General features: G+C 50.4%; 1 protein-coding gene across 1 annotated transcript in view; it reads right to left on the reverse strand.

Annotated features, from left to right (window-relative positions):
- RGS9 (regulator of G-protein signaling 9) overlaps positions 1 to 12,676 on the reverse strand; it is an 81,255-nt gene extending 68,579 nt beyond the window's left edge. Inside the window, exons 1-2 of the mRNA XM_012662219.1 lie at positions 12,577 to 12,676; positions 1,274 to 1,370 (exon numbers count right to left, since the gene is read on the reverse strand). Coding sequence (XP_012517673.1) covers positions 1,274 to 1,370; positions 12,577 to 12,633 — 154 coding nt within the window. The 5' untranslated portion in view covers positions 12,634 to 12,676. The remainder of the gene's footprint in view (positions 1 to 1,273; positions 1,371 to 12,576) is intronic.
- Between the last annotated feature and the right edge of the window lie 7,782 nt (positions 12,677 to 20,458).

Raw genomic sequence — 20,458 nt, forward strand, 5'->3', positions numbered from 1 at the left:
CTATGAACACAGCTATGTTAAGCATTGGGGTTACCCAGATAAGCAAGACAAGATACCTCCCCTTGAAGGGCCTCCCAGTCCAGTGTAGAATTCAGGCCAGAATTAATGACAACCAGAGGCAGGGAGCGGGCAGAGGGCAGGGATGCCTTCAGGAAGAATTGCTACAGCTGCACACTAAGTGATGGGAGGAGCAGAGGCACCCTGAAAAGTCTACCTATCAGTCCCACTCTGGGGGTGCCCACAGCTCCTCTGGTTCCCAGCTTTTCCCAGGTCTGGCTCATCAGCGTTTCCTTTCCTTCCGTGAGCTGCCTTGTTGCATTCCAATTAATTCCCCTCTGCTCCAACAAGCCAGAGTCGGTCTTCCGTTGCTTGCATGAAAGGAAGCCTGCACATTGCTGGTGGGGCTCCCTCTCTTGCAAGCAGTCAGACAGGGGAAGGGGAGGCAGGGGAGCCAGCTCATCTCTGCAGAGACTAGGGTACCCTGAGAGAAAAATAAACAGGGTAGGGAGGGCGGGAGGCTCACAACCAGCATGGCACAGTGGTGAGGCCCTGGCTTGTGCATTGGAAGCTGTCTGCTTGTGCAGGCGATACGCCTTGGTACAAAACATACTCTTACTGCAAAACCAAGTCATAAAACAAGCGTAACACATTAACCGAAATGCATTCCTCTCCGTTGTCTAGCGCCTCTTGCCAATATCCCCAAATGGTGCTCTGCAGACACTCCGCCCCAGCGCGCGGACAGGAGGCAGTGGCGCCATGCCCTCGGGTGGTTAAGGAGGGCCCAAATATGAATTAGAACATAGGGAGAGGTGGAGCAAGGCAAAGGCCAACTTTTTCTGCCAAACAATTTTTTTTTCTGCTACCTGATTTCATTAAAGTAAAACAAACAAAACAAGCAAACAGAAACGACAGTGAAGATTTTTCTGAAGTGACCTCCTGGGAGGAATGGCTCCAAGAAGTGACCTATTGAGTCCTTCTCTCCTCCCCTTCTGATCCCATCATCAGGAGAAGACTGTAGGCCAGGAATCAGCAAACTTACTCTGTAAAGGGCTAAACAGTACACATTTCAGCTTTGCGGGCCGGACGGCAGTCTCTGCACAGCTAGGTAGTATAATCTGCCGTTACGGCGTAAAAGCCATAGACGACGCGTGGATGAGTGGACACAGATGTGCTCCCATAAAACCTCACTGCACACACAGGCTGTGGGCCACAGGGTGCCAGCCCCCTTTGTGGCGTCTGCTCCAGGCCAAGGCTGAGCCACGCGATACGTCACCTGTCATGGCGTGAGGGACGCTGGTGACCAGGACCCTCTGGTTCTGCATCCGGACCCCCGTCTCTGGGTTCTGCATGTCCTTCACGAGCGCTTCAATCTGCAAGACAGAGCAGGAAAAGCTGGCTGACCGGAACCATCTCAGAAGCTGAGTGAGGCCCTTTCCACCGAGCGGCGAGGGGTCCAAAGGCGCAAAGGTGGGCGCAGGGGTCCCGGCCTGGGAGGAGCCCGAGGGGCCTAGACTCGCCACGGTGCAACCAGAACCGAACGTGCCCGTGGACACGGACACCCTCCCTGTGTCGGGGGCTCCGGGAGATTCCTTCTCGCTGGGAGATTTGGGGAGGCTTGTAAGAGAAGATAGACCTTAACAAAAAAGGATTGTGCTGGACAGAAAGTGAGAGAACAACGCAACAAAGGCATGGGAGGGACAGAAAACAGGGAGTTGAAGCTGGAACAGTAGGTGGGTGCCAGAGTACAATGGGCCCCGAAAGCCATTCCTGGAGGGTGGAGTTTCGGGTGGCTATTCCTGGAGAGGCGTTTGGAGGTAGGAAAAACAGTGGGGTGACCCATTCACAGTTATTGCGACATCCCAGGAAGAGAAGACAGGGCTTCTCCCTCCGTGGTATTCTCAGCAGAGTAGCCAGAAGTGGCTTTCCATTATTTTAGAATATTAATATATCACTCCCCTGCTTGGCCATTTCACTCAGAGTAACTGACAAAGTACCCCTACTTTGGTTGGGGTCTCCTTCCCCTCTGACTTTTCTCCTACCACTTCCCACTGGCCCCCTCTGATCCAGCCACACTGGCCTCCTTGCTGCCCCCAACAGTGGCAAGCGTGCTCCCAGCCTGCCGCAGGGCCTTTGCTCTGGCTGTTCCCTCTGCTTGGACCCGTCTCCCAAGAGATCTCCATGGCTCATCTCCTCCTAACAGTCTCGGGAGCACCCCTACAATCATCCTGCTTAAAGCTGCAACCTGAAGTCCACCCTTGGCACTCCTGACCCCCTGCTCACTTTTCTAGAGCACTCACCTTCTAGCATACAAAATAGTTCCCTTATTTATTAAATAGTTTATTGTGTATCTCCCCTTGCTCCTACAAAGTAAGCTCTTCAAGGGCGGGTCTTTTGTCTGTAGTTCACTGTTGTATGCCCAGGGCCTAGGAAAGAGCCTGGCACGTAGGTGGAAATCAATAAACAGCTGATGCATGAATTACTAAATAAACGAAGACAGTGGCGAGGAAGATGGCAAGAAGGTGTGGCCTTCAGAGCCATAGAAGAGCAAAATTTAACTGAACTTGCAAGCGACCAGGTAGTTGAGTGAGGGTGGCACAGAACAATGCCGAAGTTTGTAACTTCTATGAGCAGAGTTGCCAGTCGCCAAAGTAGAAAATACAAGACAAGGAGCACCTTCGCAAAGCCTTCTGCTTTGGAATGTTGGCTGCAAAGGGCTGCTGAGGTTGTCACAGTGTCGGCAGGTGACCAGAAATGACTGCCCCACATTCAGAAGAGATAAGGGTCAGAAACATGAATCAGAGAGTCAGGATCAATGAACCGTCTGAGGAAGACTGAGCCGCAGGACGATAGCCACAGGACAGCCCTGATTGCATGTACAGTTGTTTTTATTTGTATTATTAAAAAAAGAATTTTCCACCTGGAAAAAAATTAAATCGAAATAAAAGCAACCGAAGGATATTTTAAAACCAACTGGATGTTTGACACTATTCAAAAGATAACCCAGGTGTTTCTCTCATCATTTGGTGTTTGCCATTGACGTTGACAAGGCCTCACGTGCAGAGGTTTCCAACCTCACGTTCCCCATGAAAGGCCCTACTAGTGGGGAGACCATCCACGCCTTCTGCCCCAGAGGAGCTTGTCAACAACAGTCAGTCAGTCAGTCAGTCAACAACCAGGTACAGCCGTGGTCAGTTCTGGGAAACCAAAGAGAAGACGCCGTGGTCCCTGAGCCCAAGGAGCTCACTGCCTAGTGCGAGGATATTCTAGGATAATGTGTCACACCACGGACTCGGGTGAACACAACGTGCCCGTCAGGAGGGCGGGACTCCTGAAGTGGACCTTACGAACATGAGCGGGGATTAGGCAGTGGAGAGGGCAGAGGAGGGTGGGTGAGGGTACTCCGGGCTGAAGAGGCGCAGGAGCAGAAGCACAGAACGTGAACCGGCAGGTAGGAACAAAGCCCTTTCCAGCCTTCACCGGCCCAAAGCTCTCTCCTGAGGCCCAGGCCGCCGTGGGCAGCTGGACACATCGCAGGGAGGGCTGCGCCTCCAGTCTGGCCTGTCCACGTTCCAGCCCTTACCCGGAGTAAAACGGCTCACTGCTGTTCCTGCCTCTCCTCCGCGTGACTACCTTGGCTATACCATCATTATTCTCCCATCGTTTAAGAAAGCAACAGCCCCCAATACTGTATGGCCCGTTGCAATTTACAAAATCCTTTTAGAATGTGAAGGCGCTTGTGGTCCAAAGAAAAAGAACCCAGAGTACTCACAGCCTCCACGCAATTTCCATTCTCTACTAAGTGTAGGATCTGGGGCCACTCACTTAACCTGTCTGGATCTCCTTCTGCTACCATAAAATGGGGACCACGATAGTATGCGCCCTACTAATTGATATGGTTTTGTAATCTATTGGAGTCTAATTAAGTGATTGTGTCAAAATGCTCTACAAGGAGAGATATAGGTTATATATGCCTAAAGATTATGAGCATAAAGATATAGGCTTTGTAAGGAGAGACGTTAGTTGTCACCGTTAGAATCATTATATTAATGATTAGCATTCATACGATTAATGCATTTTTGTAATTTTGCATGCAGGGCTGTGTTTAGATGACTAGGAATAGAAATCCGGCTCGACGAATCGAACAAATATAGATATTTATTGAGCACGCATCAAATGCCCAGCACTGCAAGGATTCAACAAGGTAAAAGACATATTCCTAGTCCTCGGAGAGTTGGGGAGACAATTACGTGCAAATAAAAAGTTCACTAATATAAAAGCTAGAGATCTGGGTGCAGAGAAAGCTCAATTCAAATCCCTTCTCCAATTAGAAGCTAAAGACCTTAGGTGTATCGCTAAATTTCACTAAGACTCATTTCTCTGTGAAATAGAGATCACAATAGTATCTACGTCATCGCAGGGATGCTGTGGAGACTAAACGAGATTAAGGAGCTAAAGCACATAGCACTGTGCTGTGCACAAAGTATTCATGAACTAGCAGCTGCAGACTGGCCGGGAGGATCCCAAGAGGGTGCACAAAGGGTGAGCAGGATCTCCCCAGGTGGTGGGGACCAGGCTGCGCTGCAAGGGAGGGGTGGTATGAGAAGGACCCAAGCTTCTCAGTGCAGGAAAGTGAGGAGATTGAAATTGGAACCCTTGCGCGCTGTTGGCAGAAATGCAAGATGGTGCAGCGCTACGGAAAACAGTATGGAGGTTCATCAAAAAAATTAAAAATAGAACTACCGTATGATCCAACAAAACCACTTCTGGGTACACATCCAGAAGAGTCAAAATCAGGATCTGGAAGAGATCTACGCTCCCCCATGTTGATTGCAGCAATATTCACATTACCCAAGATGTGGAAACAACCTAAGTGTCTGTCGAAGAATAGATGAAGAAAATGAGGTGTACGCATACAATGGAATATTCTTTGGCCCTTAAAAAGAAGGAAATTCTGCCATATGCAACAACGTGGATGAACCTGGGGGACATCATGCTAAGTGAAATAAGCCACATTTCACATACATGAAATATCTAAAATAGGCAAATTCATAGAATCAAAGAGCGGAATGGTGGTTGCCAGGGTTTGGTGGGGAAGGGGAAATGGGGAGCTGCTAATCAACAGTATAAAGTTTCAGTTAAGCAGCATGAATGTGTTCTAGAGATCTGCGGTACAATATCGTACCTAAAGTTAACAATACTATATTGTGCACTTAAAGTTTCGTTCAAAGGGTAGATCTCATGTTGAATGTTCTTACCACAATAAAATAATTTTTTTATAAAAAACAGAGAGATACTGACCCAGCTGCATTGGAGGTGAAGGATCATTCAAGGGAGCCCTGAATTGGAAAAATTCAACCCCCCAACTCCCACCAAGGCAGCCTGCTCCGGAAGCTGGAAGGATCCCACCTTCCCAAGGGATGTGGACCAATGTCCTGATTCAACACTGAGGGGTGGGATTTCCTCTTCCAATCTTTGCTGCTAAACCAGCATTTACAGCTGGACCACAATCTCGAGAAACGGGCTGAGATCAGGTGCACGGTGGAGGCTGCTCCGGGCACAGAGCCAGCGGCCCAGCCAGCATGCGAGACCCAGGCGGCACCAGGTACTCTCTGTGCAAGGCTGACTGCAGCTTCCTCGGCATGGATGCTTTCTCGGCTCACAGAATAGCTTTGGAACAGAAACTATTCATGGACGCTCCATTCGGACTTGCAGTCCTTGGCCTTCTGCAGTGGCAGGACCAGCAGGTCACTGGGTCAGCCATGGGGCCAGCAGCAGAGAGGAGAGCAAAGAGACAACCCCAGGAGAGTGTGGAGGCAGGGGGCTGGGAGGTGGCCCCACTGCTCTTGGGAATGGCCAGGGGACCTAGGAGCCATGGACAAGCTCTTTCCAGAGTTGTCAACTAACCATGAGCCTCTGATCTATACGGTACCCGAAGAAATGCCTGATTTTCTAATGTTAGGGCCCAAGACTTCCTTTTCCCACATTAGCTGCCACATGAAGGGCTGCATTTATTCCAAAAAAAAAATTTTTTTGAGACAGGGTCTCACTGTGTTGCCCAGGCTGGAGTACAGTGGCACCCTCATAGCTCACTGCAACCTCCAACTCCTGGGCTAAAGCAATCCTCCTGCCTCAGCCTCCCGAGTAGCTGGGACTACAAGCACATACCACCATACCCAGCTAATGTTTGTATTTTTGTACAGACAGGGTCTGGCTATGTTGCCCAGGCCGGTCTGGAACTCCTGGCCTTAAGTGATCCTCCTGCCTTGGTTTCCCAAAGTGCTAGGATTACAGGCATGAGCCACCACACCCGGCCTCATTCAAAATTTTTTATTAGATGAAATGACAGCATTTCATGGAAACAGGGGGCCCACATATTCGAGAAGAAATATAATCCTACTTTAAAAGTTAGAAACCTGAGTTTCTTGGATAGAAAGTTGGCAGATTTGATTCCTTGTCTTTGCATTAAAAAAAAATCTAGCTATAAATAGTTTGAAAATAACCTTCAGAGGAGGATAATGAGAGCTATTTTAAAAACACAATGAGGGGAGTCAGATTTCTTTCTAGCAGGTGTGTCACCCTTCACAGAAAGGAAGGGCTGGGTGGGAGGACAGAACATCACGTCACATGGACCTCAGGAATTTTTTTTTTTAGAGACAGGGTCACCCGGGCTAGAGTACAGTGGCACAATCTTAGCTCGCTGCAGCCTCAAACTCCTGGGCTCAAGACATCCTCCTTCCTCAGCCTCCCGTGTCGCTGGAACTACAGGCACGCGCCACCACCATGCCCTGCCCTGGGAACACTTTGAAGAAGTTCAGCCCATTGGGATTCCAATCAATTCTCCTTGGTCCTTTCCCCTTTAAATTCCTCTGAGGCTTCTCCTCTGTCACCCAACAAGGCAACGACAGGACTTTACCTCTATGGGCTGAACTGTGCCCACTCCTTCATATGTTGAAGTCCTAACTCCCACACCTCAGAATGTGACTGCTTTTAGAGACATGGTCTTTAAAGGGGTAAGTAAGGTAAAACGAGGTCACACGGGTGGACTGTAGTCCCATATGACTGGTGTCTTTATGAGAAGCAATTAGGACATGGATGGGTACAAAGGGACAGTGACACGAGGACACAGAGAGAAGATGGCCACCTACAAGCCCAGGAGAGAGACCTCAGAAGAAAGCACCCCTGCCACACCTTGATCTCAGACTTCTAGCCCCCAGAATTGTGAGAAAAGAAATTTCTGTTGCTTAAGCCACTCAGTCAGTGCTATTTCGCCATGGCAGCCCTAGCAAACTAACACAGACCCTGTGTTCTCTGCTCACTCAGAAACGCCCTTCTCTGACACAGAGCAGAGAGAATCTGGTTTCCCAAGTTCTCCAGAGAGCGAGAAGTCCGTGCCTTTCTGCTGCAAACTGCTGCAGGCTCTCACACCCTCCTCGTGTCCCCTGGGTGTCCCCTTGGAGACGAGGGAGAGCCCCGGCCATCCCCACTCTGACACCAACGTCCCTGCTCCCAACCAGACTCAGCTTCCTGGCTCCTCCAGAGACGAAGCGTCAGCCCCACCTGGTTCCTAGGCAACACGTCCATGCCCAGAGCCTGGCCACCACTGGACCCTGCCCATCCTGTGCTGGGGAGAATAGGGTCGTGGTGTCAGCCCCACCCTTCCTCCCTCAGACGCCAATGTGCCGAGGCGGGACCGTGGGCGTTCCAGGGGCCCCACATCACAGAGGGATCAGAAACGATGCCTTTGATGGCTTCGACATCCCACCCACCACGCCCACGCCGCTCTGAGCATTAAGGAGCTGTCACTCACCGCGGAGAATCTACGGGGCTGGAATTTTCCTTTAAGCTCTGGGGAAGGCTCCCAAGGGGACAGTAATAATCAGTACTTTTCTGTACAAAGACAGGGAAAGTGACCCAGAACCTCAGGGCTGCATTTCTAACAGAGGAGGCTATGCAATTGCTAATACGCCTGGCCGCACGGAGTCCAGCCAACCCCCCATGGTCTCGCCCCGCCGTCCCCCAGACGCTCAGACACTCGAGAGCACTAGGCCTTAAGCAGTGCTGGGTGTTTGTGCCCAAAACCTGCTCTTCCCACCCTGGTCAAAAGGCCAGGAAGCATTCCAGATGACCCCAGCCGAGATGTGGCCAACTTCTGTGCATTCTACTGGTGTCTGCAACACGCCTCTTACCTGCCCACTAAATCCTGCCTCAGTGGGACGTCTTCTAACCTCCCTCCCGGACTATCGGTTTCTGCCTTTTAACGGGCATCTGTCTCCAGCCTCCAGTGTGCCCTCTAGCCCAGGGGTCCCAACCGTTGCCCCACCGACATTTGGAGCTGGATCGTTATTTGGGGGAGGCAGGGGGCTCTCTTGTGCATTGCAAGACGTTTAGCAGCATCCCTGGTGCCAGGAGCACCCCCAGTTGTGATGACCCCAAATGCATCCAGACATTGCTGAATGTCCCCAGGGGCCTCCATCCTGGCTGCACATCCCAGCCACCTGGGAAGCTTTTATAAAGGGACCAGTTCTGGGCCCCACCTCCAGACCAAGTAAACCAGAGCCTCTAAATACCATGACTTGGTATCAATATTTTTAAAAGCACAACTAGAGTGGAGAAGTGCTCACACACCCTCTCACTGGAATCATCTTTCTAGCATGTAAACCAACGCATCTTATTCATCCCTGATTTTAAAACAGCTTCTCATTAAACACAGAAAGCATCAGACTCCTCAGTCTGCCATATGAAGCCGTCCAGTTCCAGGCTTACCTACCCGCCTTCCCGCCCATCACCTCCAAACCCACCTGCTGCCCACTCGGGGCCAGCCATCGCATCCCCCTCGGACTCTCCAAACCGCCATGCTACTTCACACGTCTCTGTTTTGTATTTGCCTAAAATATCACTTATCTTCCCATCCTCCTGGCCAAAAACGACTAGCTTTTTATTACGTGACTCGGTTGCAAGCCCCTTTGTGAAACCTGTCCTGACTCCCACGCCCCTGCACCCCAGGTAGAAATCGACCACTCCCCACTTAGTGCTGTATGTATCCTCTACCAACGTCTGCCAAACCCACGTAACACCTTTTCTCTCCTTATTTATACATTTGCCTGTCCCCACTAGACTCTAAGCTCCTTAGTGTCCCCAGCACCTGGCGCAGTGCCTAGCACGTAAGCGCTTGCTCATGTGTGTGTGCTGAATGAAAGAACGACACAAGCAAGAGACACCACGCTCTGCCCAAGTGTCCTCAACATTTCTGCTTCTGCACTTTCTTTCCAAGCAAAGAGAGATGCCAGAAGCCACGCGAGAAAACAAAGCTGTCTAACAGAAGGCTTCTCCAGGTGGCACCAAGAAAGTCATCCCGTGTGAATCCCAAGGGCAGCGGTAACGGGTATGGCTGGGATGGGACCAGAGAAGGGGACAGGACAGCATCAGAACAAGAGCCCATGGGTGCCGGAGCCACAGGAGGCCACCCACCTGTGCTCGCCTGTCCGATGCGTGTCATCGACTAATCCCCTAGCAAAGCCGTGGACAGGCGGGCCCTCCACCTCCTCCCGCCGCATCTTGAGCAAGCCCAGGTATCAGAGGTGGGTGGCGCCTTGGCTGGCGGACACGCTCGCCCAGGCTGCAGCAAGCCTGAGACGGAGGTGTGGGTGTGAAAGCCACCCCAGGAGAAGGAAGAGCCCTTCTAACCAGCACCGCTCTCCCTGGCCCCGTGAGAAACTGCCATTTCCCAAGTGGCTGGAGTGGCAGGGGACATAGGACCCTGAGTGAACTCTCTTAGCTCAGGGAAAGGAAAACATCCCACCCAGTCCTGTCACTCACACCAGTGGTCTTCTTAATTTGCAAATCTGCCCTATCACTTGCCTATTCCAAATTCTGTCCCAGCTCCCTACAAAAGCCACCTTCAAAAGGTTCCAAAGGCGTGTGAGGATCTCCTTATCTCAGCCTGCCTTTCCAGCCTTCCTCTCCCTTGTACTTCAAACTCCATCCATTCCAGAACGACGTGTCCTCAAACCCACCAGGTTTCCCACGCCTCTGTGCCTCAGCACATGCTGTTCCTCTGCCTGGAACACCTTTCCCTTCCTCTCTACCTGGACCCCCTGTGCACCCTTCAGTCCTCAGCTCTGTGTCCCCCAAGCCCATGGCCTTCCAGGCCTTCCCACAGCCCCCAGGCTCTGCCCCACATCGTGGGGAAGTTCATAGCGCTGTATCGCATTTGATAACAGAAGATGGCCACTCTTGTATTTTTTCCTGGTTTCACCACTTAGTGGCTGTGTGACTGGCCAGTTGCTTAACCTCTCTGAGTCTCAGTTCCATTCTCTGTAAATGGTGATCACAACTGCTGGCTTCCAGAACCGAGGAGATAATGCACGTAAGCCCCCTGGGCACCGAGTGAGCACTGAATGACTGAGGTACCCAGGTCCACAGTCCTTTGGACTGGGCCCTTCTCCAGAAGGCTGGACACCTCGTGCCACTGGGTCCTCATTAAGGATCCTGGACCTCAGCTCTTGAGACCTGCTCTGCTGACCTTTATTTTACCCCCAGCTCTAAGGAGCTCTGTGACATGACCGAGGATCTGCGGATACACGGACAGGGCCCTTGCCGACACGAGGCAAAGGCACAGAGTGATGCTAGAGGTCAGGGCAGAGTCTGCTGGGCACAAGGAGGAAGTCGCTCAGCTCAGGGGCAGGACAACCAGGCTTCACCGGGGAGGAGCGGTTGAGCCGGGCATGGGAGACTGGCAGGGGAGAAGGGGAGAAAGGACTTTCCCAAGAGAGGGAAGCTGAGGCACGGAAGGGTGTGCGGTTCCTAGAAAGGCAAGGAAGTCCCTGCGTGCCTGTGGCTGCTTTGTTCTGTTTCCTGGAGGGCGGGCGTGGAAGGCGGGTAGAAGGTAGAGCCAGAGAAATGGGCCACAGCAGGACCCTGAGTGGCCCGGCTGAGGCTGGACTTTATCCTGTGAATGTGGGAAGCCAGTGGAGGGCTTCAGGTGGAGGAGGTCACAGTTAGTCTGAGAAAGAGAACCGGTGTATGCAGGATGTCGTGGAGGTGGGGAGGATGGGTGGAGGCTGGGGCAGAGGAGGAGGGCTGGGGTGGAGGATGGAAGGTTGGGGTGGAAGAGGAGGGCTGGGGTGCAGGAGGGGGGCTGGGATGGAGGAGACAAGGCTGGGGTGGAGGAAGGAAGGTTGGGGCGGAGGAGGGAAGGTTGGGGTGGAAGAGGGGGGCCGGGGTGGAGGAGGTGGGAGGCTGGAGACCACAGCACCAGGCAGAAAGCCAAGGTAAAGAGAGGAGAATTTGCTGGATAACAGTCATGGTGGCAAAGAACGCTAGAGATTCAATCAACAAACTGCACATCTCCAGATAATCACACTCTCAGCCTCCAAGCCAGAGCCGCCCTGCCTGGGAGAAGGAGGCAATCCTGGGATCAATCCTAGGATAAATCCTGGAAGATGATTTAAGGCTTTCAGATACCAGTCTTAAGTAGTTTCTTCTGCTTTTAGGAACTAGTATCTGCCATATAGGCTCTTAGCGCTTTTTCTGAGTTAGACAACATTCAGCCTCTCTGTTTTACAAATGATCCTCACACTTCCACCACCTGGAATATGAGCTCAAGCTTCTCGAAGTAGCTGGACTGAGTGTGACCAACCGTGGTCCCCATGTGCCCAGGACCGTCCAGGTTTTAGCTGGAAAGTCCTGGGCAGATCAGGACGGTTGGTCACCAATTTACTGAACTCCATGGGCTCAGGGGAGGGCCCACCTTGTCACAAACATTCGGCTAATTCTCCTCAATGAGATAAGCCTAAGCGGATCGACACTGCGCTGTGGAAAGTGGCCAGGGATGGGAGGACGGGCAAACAAGCGACCTGGGACCTAATCCTCCATAGATCTCTTCTGACACTGGTTATCTCAGAAGCTAAGAACAAAATGAACCGCTTTGTCCCCAGACACACAGCCGGACGAGTGCATTCCACCTCCCACATGCCCATCCAGGAGGGACACCCTGTGCCTGATCACTTGGTCTGAGAAAGCATTTGCAACAGACGGGAACAGGTTCTGACTTCTGCCTCCAGCACAGAGAGAGGGAGACACACAGATACACAGGCTCAAATGAGGGGTCTCAGGGCATTGTAAACCGGGTGGCCCTTTATCCTACAAAAACACACCTTTTCATGATACAGGTATACACACGCATATTTTTAAATAGTGCAGTTTGGGATCAGAATAAATGGCAAAAAATGGTAATGAAACATCTGGGTGTCTTCTAACAATACCAGCAGGCTGTCTCAAATCTGACAGCCTCGGCTGAACTGCCTTCCGACACCCTCCGCTCCGAGTAACAGGTTGTTTTCACCCTGCAGCAGACCATCAGCGCTGGCCTCGGAGTCACCGCTATAAACAGGTGACATGGAAACCTAATTAGTACAGTCTTCAAAAGCGACACACACAGCAAATTAGTCAATTAATAAGATCAAGCAGCACAAACCGACCACAGCGACGCCCTCCACCCCTGCCAAGCGTTTCCTCCACACCTCCCAGACCTGGCCCCCCGCCCACCGCCAGGGCCCAGGTGGGGACCAGGGTTACCTTCTGCAGAAATGCCATCCTCGGCCTGTACTGCTGGCCTTGGTGTCGGATTGTCATCCTGGACCCCGGAAGAATTCACAACCAGAGCACTGCTGCGAGGGGAGAGCAAGCGCCCCCAGGTGCAAAGGCCAGCGCGCCTGGGCGGGCCGGGCGTCGACAGGGAGGCGGCGGGGCGGGCAGGGCAGGGCAGGGCGCGGGCTGCCGCCGGCGGCCCCTCGACGCTCCCTGGGCGCCCGCGGACTCGGGCGGCAGCTGGAAACCGCGCCAGCCAATGGGCGCGCGGCGCCGTGGGCTGATTAGCATGCGCTGCGCGTGCGCCCACCCGCCACCAGGGGGCGGCGTCCGGCTCCCCCCGCGCCCCGCGGAGACTCAGGTGAGAGCGCAGGTAGGGGCGCGAGGGGGCGCACCTGTTGCCAGGAGCGAGCCTTTTAGATGGGGCGGAGTTATGTGCAGAAGTGAGACGGAGTCCTCACTAACAAAGCGCGGCGGAAAACGCGGGCTTTCCCGTGCCAGCTCTGCCACTGGTTAAGCTGGCAATCTTGGGCAGGTTCCTTAAAATCTCTAAAAATCTATGTCCTCATCTGACAAGTAAAAATTTAAAAATGGGATCATAATATCCCACAGAAGGGTTGCTGTGTCGTTGAATGGGGAAATGTGTAACACAGTGCTTGGCCCTCAATAAATGTTTAGAAAAAAAATCAGAAGTGGTGATTTATTGACCAAATGGAAGAATTGGTAAGGTGTTGGCTTAAAAAGAAAAGAAAGGAAGTGAAGAAGGAAGAGAGGAAGGTTGTAGCCCCCACTGAGCCAGCTGTCTGGCCTTGGGCATTTTATATTTTACTTCTCTGGTTCTTAGAGTTTTGGTTTATTCGTTTTTAATAGACTTTATTTTTAAGAGCAGTTTTAGGGTCACGGGAAAATTGAGCAGAAGGTACAGAGATTTCCCATATATCCCCTCTCCTCACACATTCAGAGCCTCCCCCATTATGCCCCAGAATGGGACATTCGGTACAACTGATGAACCTACACTGACACACCACCATCTTCTTAGTGTGTTCATCTCTAGAAAAGTGACAGGATACAGCCCCTAAGTCATCAAAAGCCTTTCTGCTTTGTCATGTAAAGCGCTGCCTCCTATTTACACTGGCTGGCTATCAAGTGTAGCAGATAAAATGTTTTAAGTTGGGGGAGAACAAAAAGAGGTTTGCCTTAGGGAGGCACAGTCAACCTATCTCTCTTTAAGACAGTGGTTCTCACCCATTTTTGAGGGGGTCCTATTTATCTGTAAGAATCTGATGACAGCTGTGGACACTCTCAGGAAACATGCTCATGTGTGTACACATGCTCGCGCGCACGCACACACACACACACACACACACACGCACACATTCACACAATGCTGACTCGAGTTTACAAACAATTTCAAGGGGTTCGTGGTTTGAATCCCTGATTCAAAGACTACAATTTAGAGGCCTCTGGACCCTACAGAGGTTCATCTGTGCAGAAGAACAGAGATCATGCCAAGCAAATTAGACCATTGAGAAGAATGTTCCAGTGTGAGCTGAGATCCAAGGAAGGTGATGGAATAGCTTGACTTTTTCTCATGGAGCATCTTTTGGGCCTAGGGTTATATAGAACATATGCTAGAATATTAGAATATGCCAGAGCAGAAGTATGAAGTTCCTTCCAGCTTCAACATTCCTTAATTCTTTTTTGTTTGTTTGTTTGTTTGTTTGTTTTGAGACAGGGTCTCCCTATGTTGCCCAAGCAGGTCTTGAACTGCTGGCCTGCAGTGATCCTCCCAGCTCAGCCTCCTGAGTAGCTTGGACTAGAGGCATGTACCACCAAGCCCAGCAATACTCCTTAATTCTATAAACCCTAAGAAGAAAGAAGATAAGTAGCTTTCCTAAGATGAAGGATGAGAAAACAAATTATTGAGGAGCAAAGAGGTGCACAAATACAAGGAACTTTGCTCAGTAGTAGGATAGGAGAGGCCTCAGAATGCCTACCACTGTCCTCCCCACCCCCTCTTTGAAGAGTCCCCGCTCTCCACGCAATCTCATTTTATGGGACGCACTCTGAGCTCACTGGACCAGGAATAGTAGGTGTGTGACCCAGAGGCCAGTTCCTGGCCCATGGTGTGGCCACAATGTGAATCTGAAAAACTTAGACTAACTTGTCAGAGTATTGCCCTTGCAAATGTCAACTTGACTCACACAGGGATACAGTTAGGGCCAGAGGAAGCTGAGACCAAATACAAGCTGACTTTATGAGGAAGCAGAAATGAAAGGTGAGCAGAGGAAGCTGTCTCAGAAAAGGGAAGCAAACAAACTAAACAGGTAGAGAGCGGCAGGGGGGCCACAGGACAGACAGACAGATCCCTCTGGCTAAGCCGGATGGGTGCCTTTCCAAAGGCAAGGGTGTCTTTACTAATCCTCCCATGTATCTGGGTCTTTGTTTCTTGCAACCAAAAGGACCCAACATGCCACGTGGAGTTAAAAGTCTCATGTTAGTGTCCTGGGGGGAAAAATGATTTAATTCACCTATTTATTTAAACAACAAACGTATCGCGTGCCAGGCATTGTGCTAGAGTCTGGAATTCATAGCAGAATATGATCCCGTCCCTGTCTCAAGGAGCTCACAGTTTAAAAGGGGAGAAGAATACTTAAACAAAGGTGTGATAAAATGAAATCTACATGTGATGGAGATCCAGTCGATGCAATACAGAATTTTCTGGAAGGCAACCTTATCCAACCTGAGTGGAAGAGAAGATCGGGGAGACTTCCTGGAGGAGGAGTCTTAAAGGAAGACGGTAAGTCAACCAGGTGAAGGGGCAAATGACGGTTTCTCACAAAGACCAGCACAAGAAAATGCGCAGAGGCAAGGATCGACGTGATTCGAGGGTGGCGACAATGGGTTTTTTGGACACAAGGTGAAGATGGTAGCTGGGGTTGGAGGTTTTGGTTAAGGGATTGACTGGAAAAGGGCTTAAGAACATACTGGAGTGACAAAAATGTTCTATATCTTGATGACAGTAGTGGTTATACAAGTGAATAAGTTCATCAAAACTCACCCAACTCTACTCCTAAAATTACAGCATGTCATTGTGTGTAAACTATACCTCAATAAAAAGATTGACCAAAAAAAGAAAATGTTACATCGCACTAGGCAGAGGGACACAGTACTACAATGAAATCCTCCTGTGACTCAGTCAGGTAAAGGGACATTCCATCATCATCATCACCATCAACAAAAGGCTGTGATTCAGGCCCTAACTGGGGTCGTGCTGCCCTGGATATTACACAATGTGATCTACGTAGTCCTGGACTTTGTCCCCTGTTGGAGAAAACCTCATCCAGGTACAATGATGTCATCTAAACAGCACATACAAGCAGCAGTGCCCTTTAAAACCCAGGTCTAAGATCATCTCAATCAAGTGTCCCAACACCCTTGGTCAACTCAACAATTTAGTTCAGTCCACTGTGCCGAACGCTGAGGCTACAGAGCTTAAAAAGACGCGCTCCCCACGTGTGTGCCCTCTCGCAGGGTGGGCGGGAAGACAGAGCCTTAAACGGTTCATTTCAGTACAATGGTTATATCGGACCACTTCCAGGCAGAGACGTCCATAAAGGGGCTTCTTAGAGGTGGGGCCTCTAAGGGATGTTGAAGCCCCCAGAGAATAGCCACTGTGGGAAGCCCTTACCCATTGTCTAGGCACAAAGGCATCGAGAGCTGGAGCCATCCCTCTAGGACAACAGTCACTGCCGGGGAGGAATAAATGGGGTAATAAACACCCCGGCTCTCTCCTCCTGCCCTCAGTCTCCTGTTGGTGACTCCCATCGTTCAGTCCTGACCTGAATCCAGAGGGCAACGGAGCCTGGGTGACACCATCTTTTAGGGTCAGCCTCCTGGAGAGAACGTAGAGTCAGGCAGAGAAGCACAAAGGATTTGGGGGTGGGGAAGACACTGGGGAGGCCCACTGCACCGAAGCAGCCCAATGGGTTAAATGTCCGTGACCATGTGAACACCCAGAGAAGTCTCAGAGTTCATCCTGTGTCCCCAAGCACTTTGGACAACTCGGTGACAGCACCTTCCACAGCTGCATGAGCAGACATCTCCCTGACTTGGACAGAAACAGTACCAGATTCATCCGACTCCTTCAGCCACTGCCCGTCCTCTGCCCTTGTTGCATTTCGTGTAATTCTGCCTTGTTTGAAATTGTTACAAGTGTATGTCACATTTGCAATTTTTAAAAAATCATAAAGAAAAAAAATCCCTTAGATGCATGAGTGTTTCTTCCCAGCTCCTATTTAGAGAGCCAATAGGTCGTGCAAACATACTGCGGAGGGGCACCCAGAGGGCGCTGGGCCGCCGGGCAGTTCAGCAACAAAGGGAAGCGAGGGTTGAACGCATCTGCCCTTCTCCCTGTACTTTCACCTTCTGCACAAAGAAGCTATTTTGGACCGCTAGAAGCTGGCCACCACGCCTGGTGGCCCTGAGTGTTTGATCAGAGGGAAAAAAGGAGAAAAAGAGGAGTTGGAACTTCCTGAAAGGTTTCCTGCCTCTTCCTCACCCAGGGGTTGTTCAGAAACTATTTTGACCTGTGCGGACCACCAGCTACCACCACAACGTACAGTCCCGTAGCAGAAACCCCGTTCCTCTTATCTTTTTTATCCTAAATTAAATTCATTGCATCATTTGAAGAAGATACTTTTCACAAGCCTTGCTGGAGATGAACATAAGAAAAAAAAAACACACTTCGCTCTGCTTCCGCCCTCCCCTAGTTCCGTGGGGTCCACTTCTGTCTGCGGACCAGGTCAGATGGGAGCCGTGGGACAGCGTCTGCCACGTTTTTGGCAAGGGTGTTACTATTTTTCATTATAAACAATTCGGAAATATGGAGTTTTTAAAAATGACACTGTGGGAAAAGCCACTTCTACAACTTGAAATAGGCTTTGGTTTTAAGACAGTGCTGGGGTTATGGGGAAGCGTGACACCTTCAAGGCACAAGATGTGTGTTCTGGTCCCTTCTCTGCCTCTGACAAGATGGGTGGCTTGGCTAAGAGCTTTATGGAGGTATAATTGGCATATGATAAGCTGACACATTTAAAGTGCGCAATTTCATGAGTTTTGATCTACGTGTGCACCATGAAACCACCCACACACTCAAGATAGGGAACATACCCATCACCCCCAAAATTCTCCTTGTCCCCCTTTCTGGTCCCTCCCTGCTGTTGTCCCCACACAGCCACTGATCTCTTTTCAGTCACTATGGATGAGTTAGATGACTGACTTTGAGAAGTTACCTAAACTCTCAATTCTCTAGTTTCTTGCTAGTAATAAGAAAGAATCAGACTTGATGAATTCAAAAGTCCCCTCCAATTTAAAAATCCTATGACGTCAGTATTCTAAGTAGAATAAAAAGCTCGATCAGCCCCGAAGAGTGGCAGAGTGGGATTAGTGCTCCTTATAAAGCAAGGCCCCTCGGGACTTAGATCAGCCACCCCAAAATGGGATTCCATGTGGCAGACACTCAGAAGAGCTGAGCGCTACCATCAACATACCCCAGCCATTCCGCCACAAGTGATCAGAGAGGGATGGAGGTGGGGGTTAGGGCAAGAGGGACCCATTCTGGGAAAAGAGACCCCAGGAAAATGTACTGCTGGTGGACTTCATTTGCATTCATCTTGCCGAAGCCCCTTTCTTCTGTCAAACGCACCCCTCCTGCAAAGGATGCTTAAACACCATGCACACCAGCCAAGGGGCCTCCACTGCCACTGGTCCCCAAGATCCACCTGGAGGCTTGTGGCTTCCTGGGTGTTTCTGACAATAGCAGATGCACTCCATGCCCTGACACTTATGGGATGGCTCAGGTACCACAGTGGGTGGGGGGGGGGACCTGAGGGGATCCCAGCCCCTCCTCCTGCTTCCAGCAGCCACTGCCACCCTTTGTAAGGAGCTGAGAGGGCCGCGGGGAACAAGTGTCTTTCCTATGACTTTTCAAAGCAAGGGATTTTCCAAAGTTCCTGGCCCTTCTGCATTTTTACCCTTGGTTTCCCCAGGAATGGAAATGTCTAGAAGGGTACAGGAAGATGATTGATACAGGAGATGCAAAGAAAGTAAAAACATTAACCCCTGCAAGAATTTTATTTTAAATCCACGACTTCCACTTTATTCAGATGTTGCATTTAAACATCAGCTTCCCCCATGCTCACTTCTCTTTGCTTCCACGTGCGGATCTAATACTGCTTTACCTGTCTACCTACCTATCTATCCATGCCTAGCTGAACCTCTCCTTACACCAGCTGAACCTTGGAAAGCTAATTGTGCTCTTTTTCCTTTTCTCTTGATCTTTGGTAGACCACCCTGCAGACACCAAATTTGGTGTTTTGTAAAAAATACAAATCCCTAGGGGAGGAGGGGATGGGAAGTGACTACTAACGAGTGTGGGGTTTATTCTCGAAAATGCTCTGGAATTATTACAGATAGCAGATAGCGGTTCAACCTCCTGAATATACCAAAACCATTGAATTGTGCACTTTAAAAGAGTGAGTTTTAGGGTATACGAATTACATCTCTGTAAAAAAGTACAAACACAGAGATTACTTTTTCCCAGGTATTGCTACTATAATGCCCCTCTCTTGCTCTCACTTGCTTCCCTAATAAAGTTCATTCTTTCATAGTCAGGCCCAACCTGATTTTCCAGCTGTAGTTTCACTGCTCCTTAAGGTGAACTCTCTTTTCTAGCCGGACCTGAAACTTGCTTTTTCCCTCATCTATGGTGGATTTTCCCACCCTCGGGTCTTCTCTTGCCAGTGTTCTGCTGAAAACCCCCCCTTCCACATTTTTGACATATGAAATCCTATCTCGGCTGCCTCTGCCTCAAAACCCAGACAAAGCTGCACCAACTGAGGAGACGCCTCCCTCCTAATGCCTTTGGCATTGAGTTCATGCCACACATGTAGAGTTTTCCACGCACAACGTTGAGTCGTAGATAATTATTAGATATCTTACATCCCTCCTAATCAATGAGTTTCACTAAGGGTAAGGGCAGTTGGTGGCTTATAAGCAGTTGTTTCCAGGTCTTGTTTTTCATTTTATTTTTGGCAGGGGGTAGATCTGATTAGTGGCATTTGCCCATTTCTGTGGTGTAAATACTTCTACCAACGTGACCTCGCTGACCACAGAGTCACAGACTGGAGTTGGGAAGCAATGAACGTAGTCAGCTCTCGTGCACATGTGCACACTGACTCCAGCACACCGGTGTTCCCAAACCCTCTCACGGCCTCTCGTCCCTACCCTACCCCACCCACCTCCCCACCTGTCTATCCTCCACTGCCGTCCTTGTCCCTTCTGCTGAATCCTCAAGAGCATCTTCATAAACATAGTCCTCTTTGTCCTCATAGAATATTCCACCAGATCTTCATTCTAAGTGCGACTGGCCTTGTCCCTCAGGCTTGCAGAGGAGGTTGCTTCACTCCCCTGTGATCACCCCTATTTTCAGGCTGGCACTGGGAGTTCCTTAAGCTTCCCATTGCCACTGCTAGGCCATAGCTCTTCCACTTGTATGCTACGCCCTTCCTCCTGAGGCTCACAGACCTATCTATGTCACCCTCGGTCTTCCTTTTGCTCTTATTCATCTTCCTCCAGATTTCCTTGGGAACTTGGGCACCTCACCCACATCCTCCCCTTATCCTCATCTTGGGTTATTTCGGGGTCTCTGTGGACAACCTGCCAAACTCCCAAGTCTCACAGACCTTGGACCTCCTTCCTCCAGTGATCCTTGCATCTTCTTCCCTTCAGCCACCCACTTCCACAGCCCACCCACTTCCACGGTCATATCCCCGTTATTACCCCCAACTGAGCCACGTGGCAAACCTGA

This window comes from Propithecus coquereli, unplaced genomic scaffold (genome assembly GCF_000956105.1).
Source record: "Propithecus coquereli isolate 6110/MARCELLA unplaced genomic scaffold, Pcoq_1.0 Scaffold76, whole genome shotgun sequence".
Classification (NCBI taxonomy): Eukaryota; Metazoa; Chordata; class Mammalia; order Primates; family Indriidae; genus Propithecus; species Propithecus coquereli.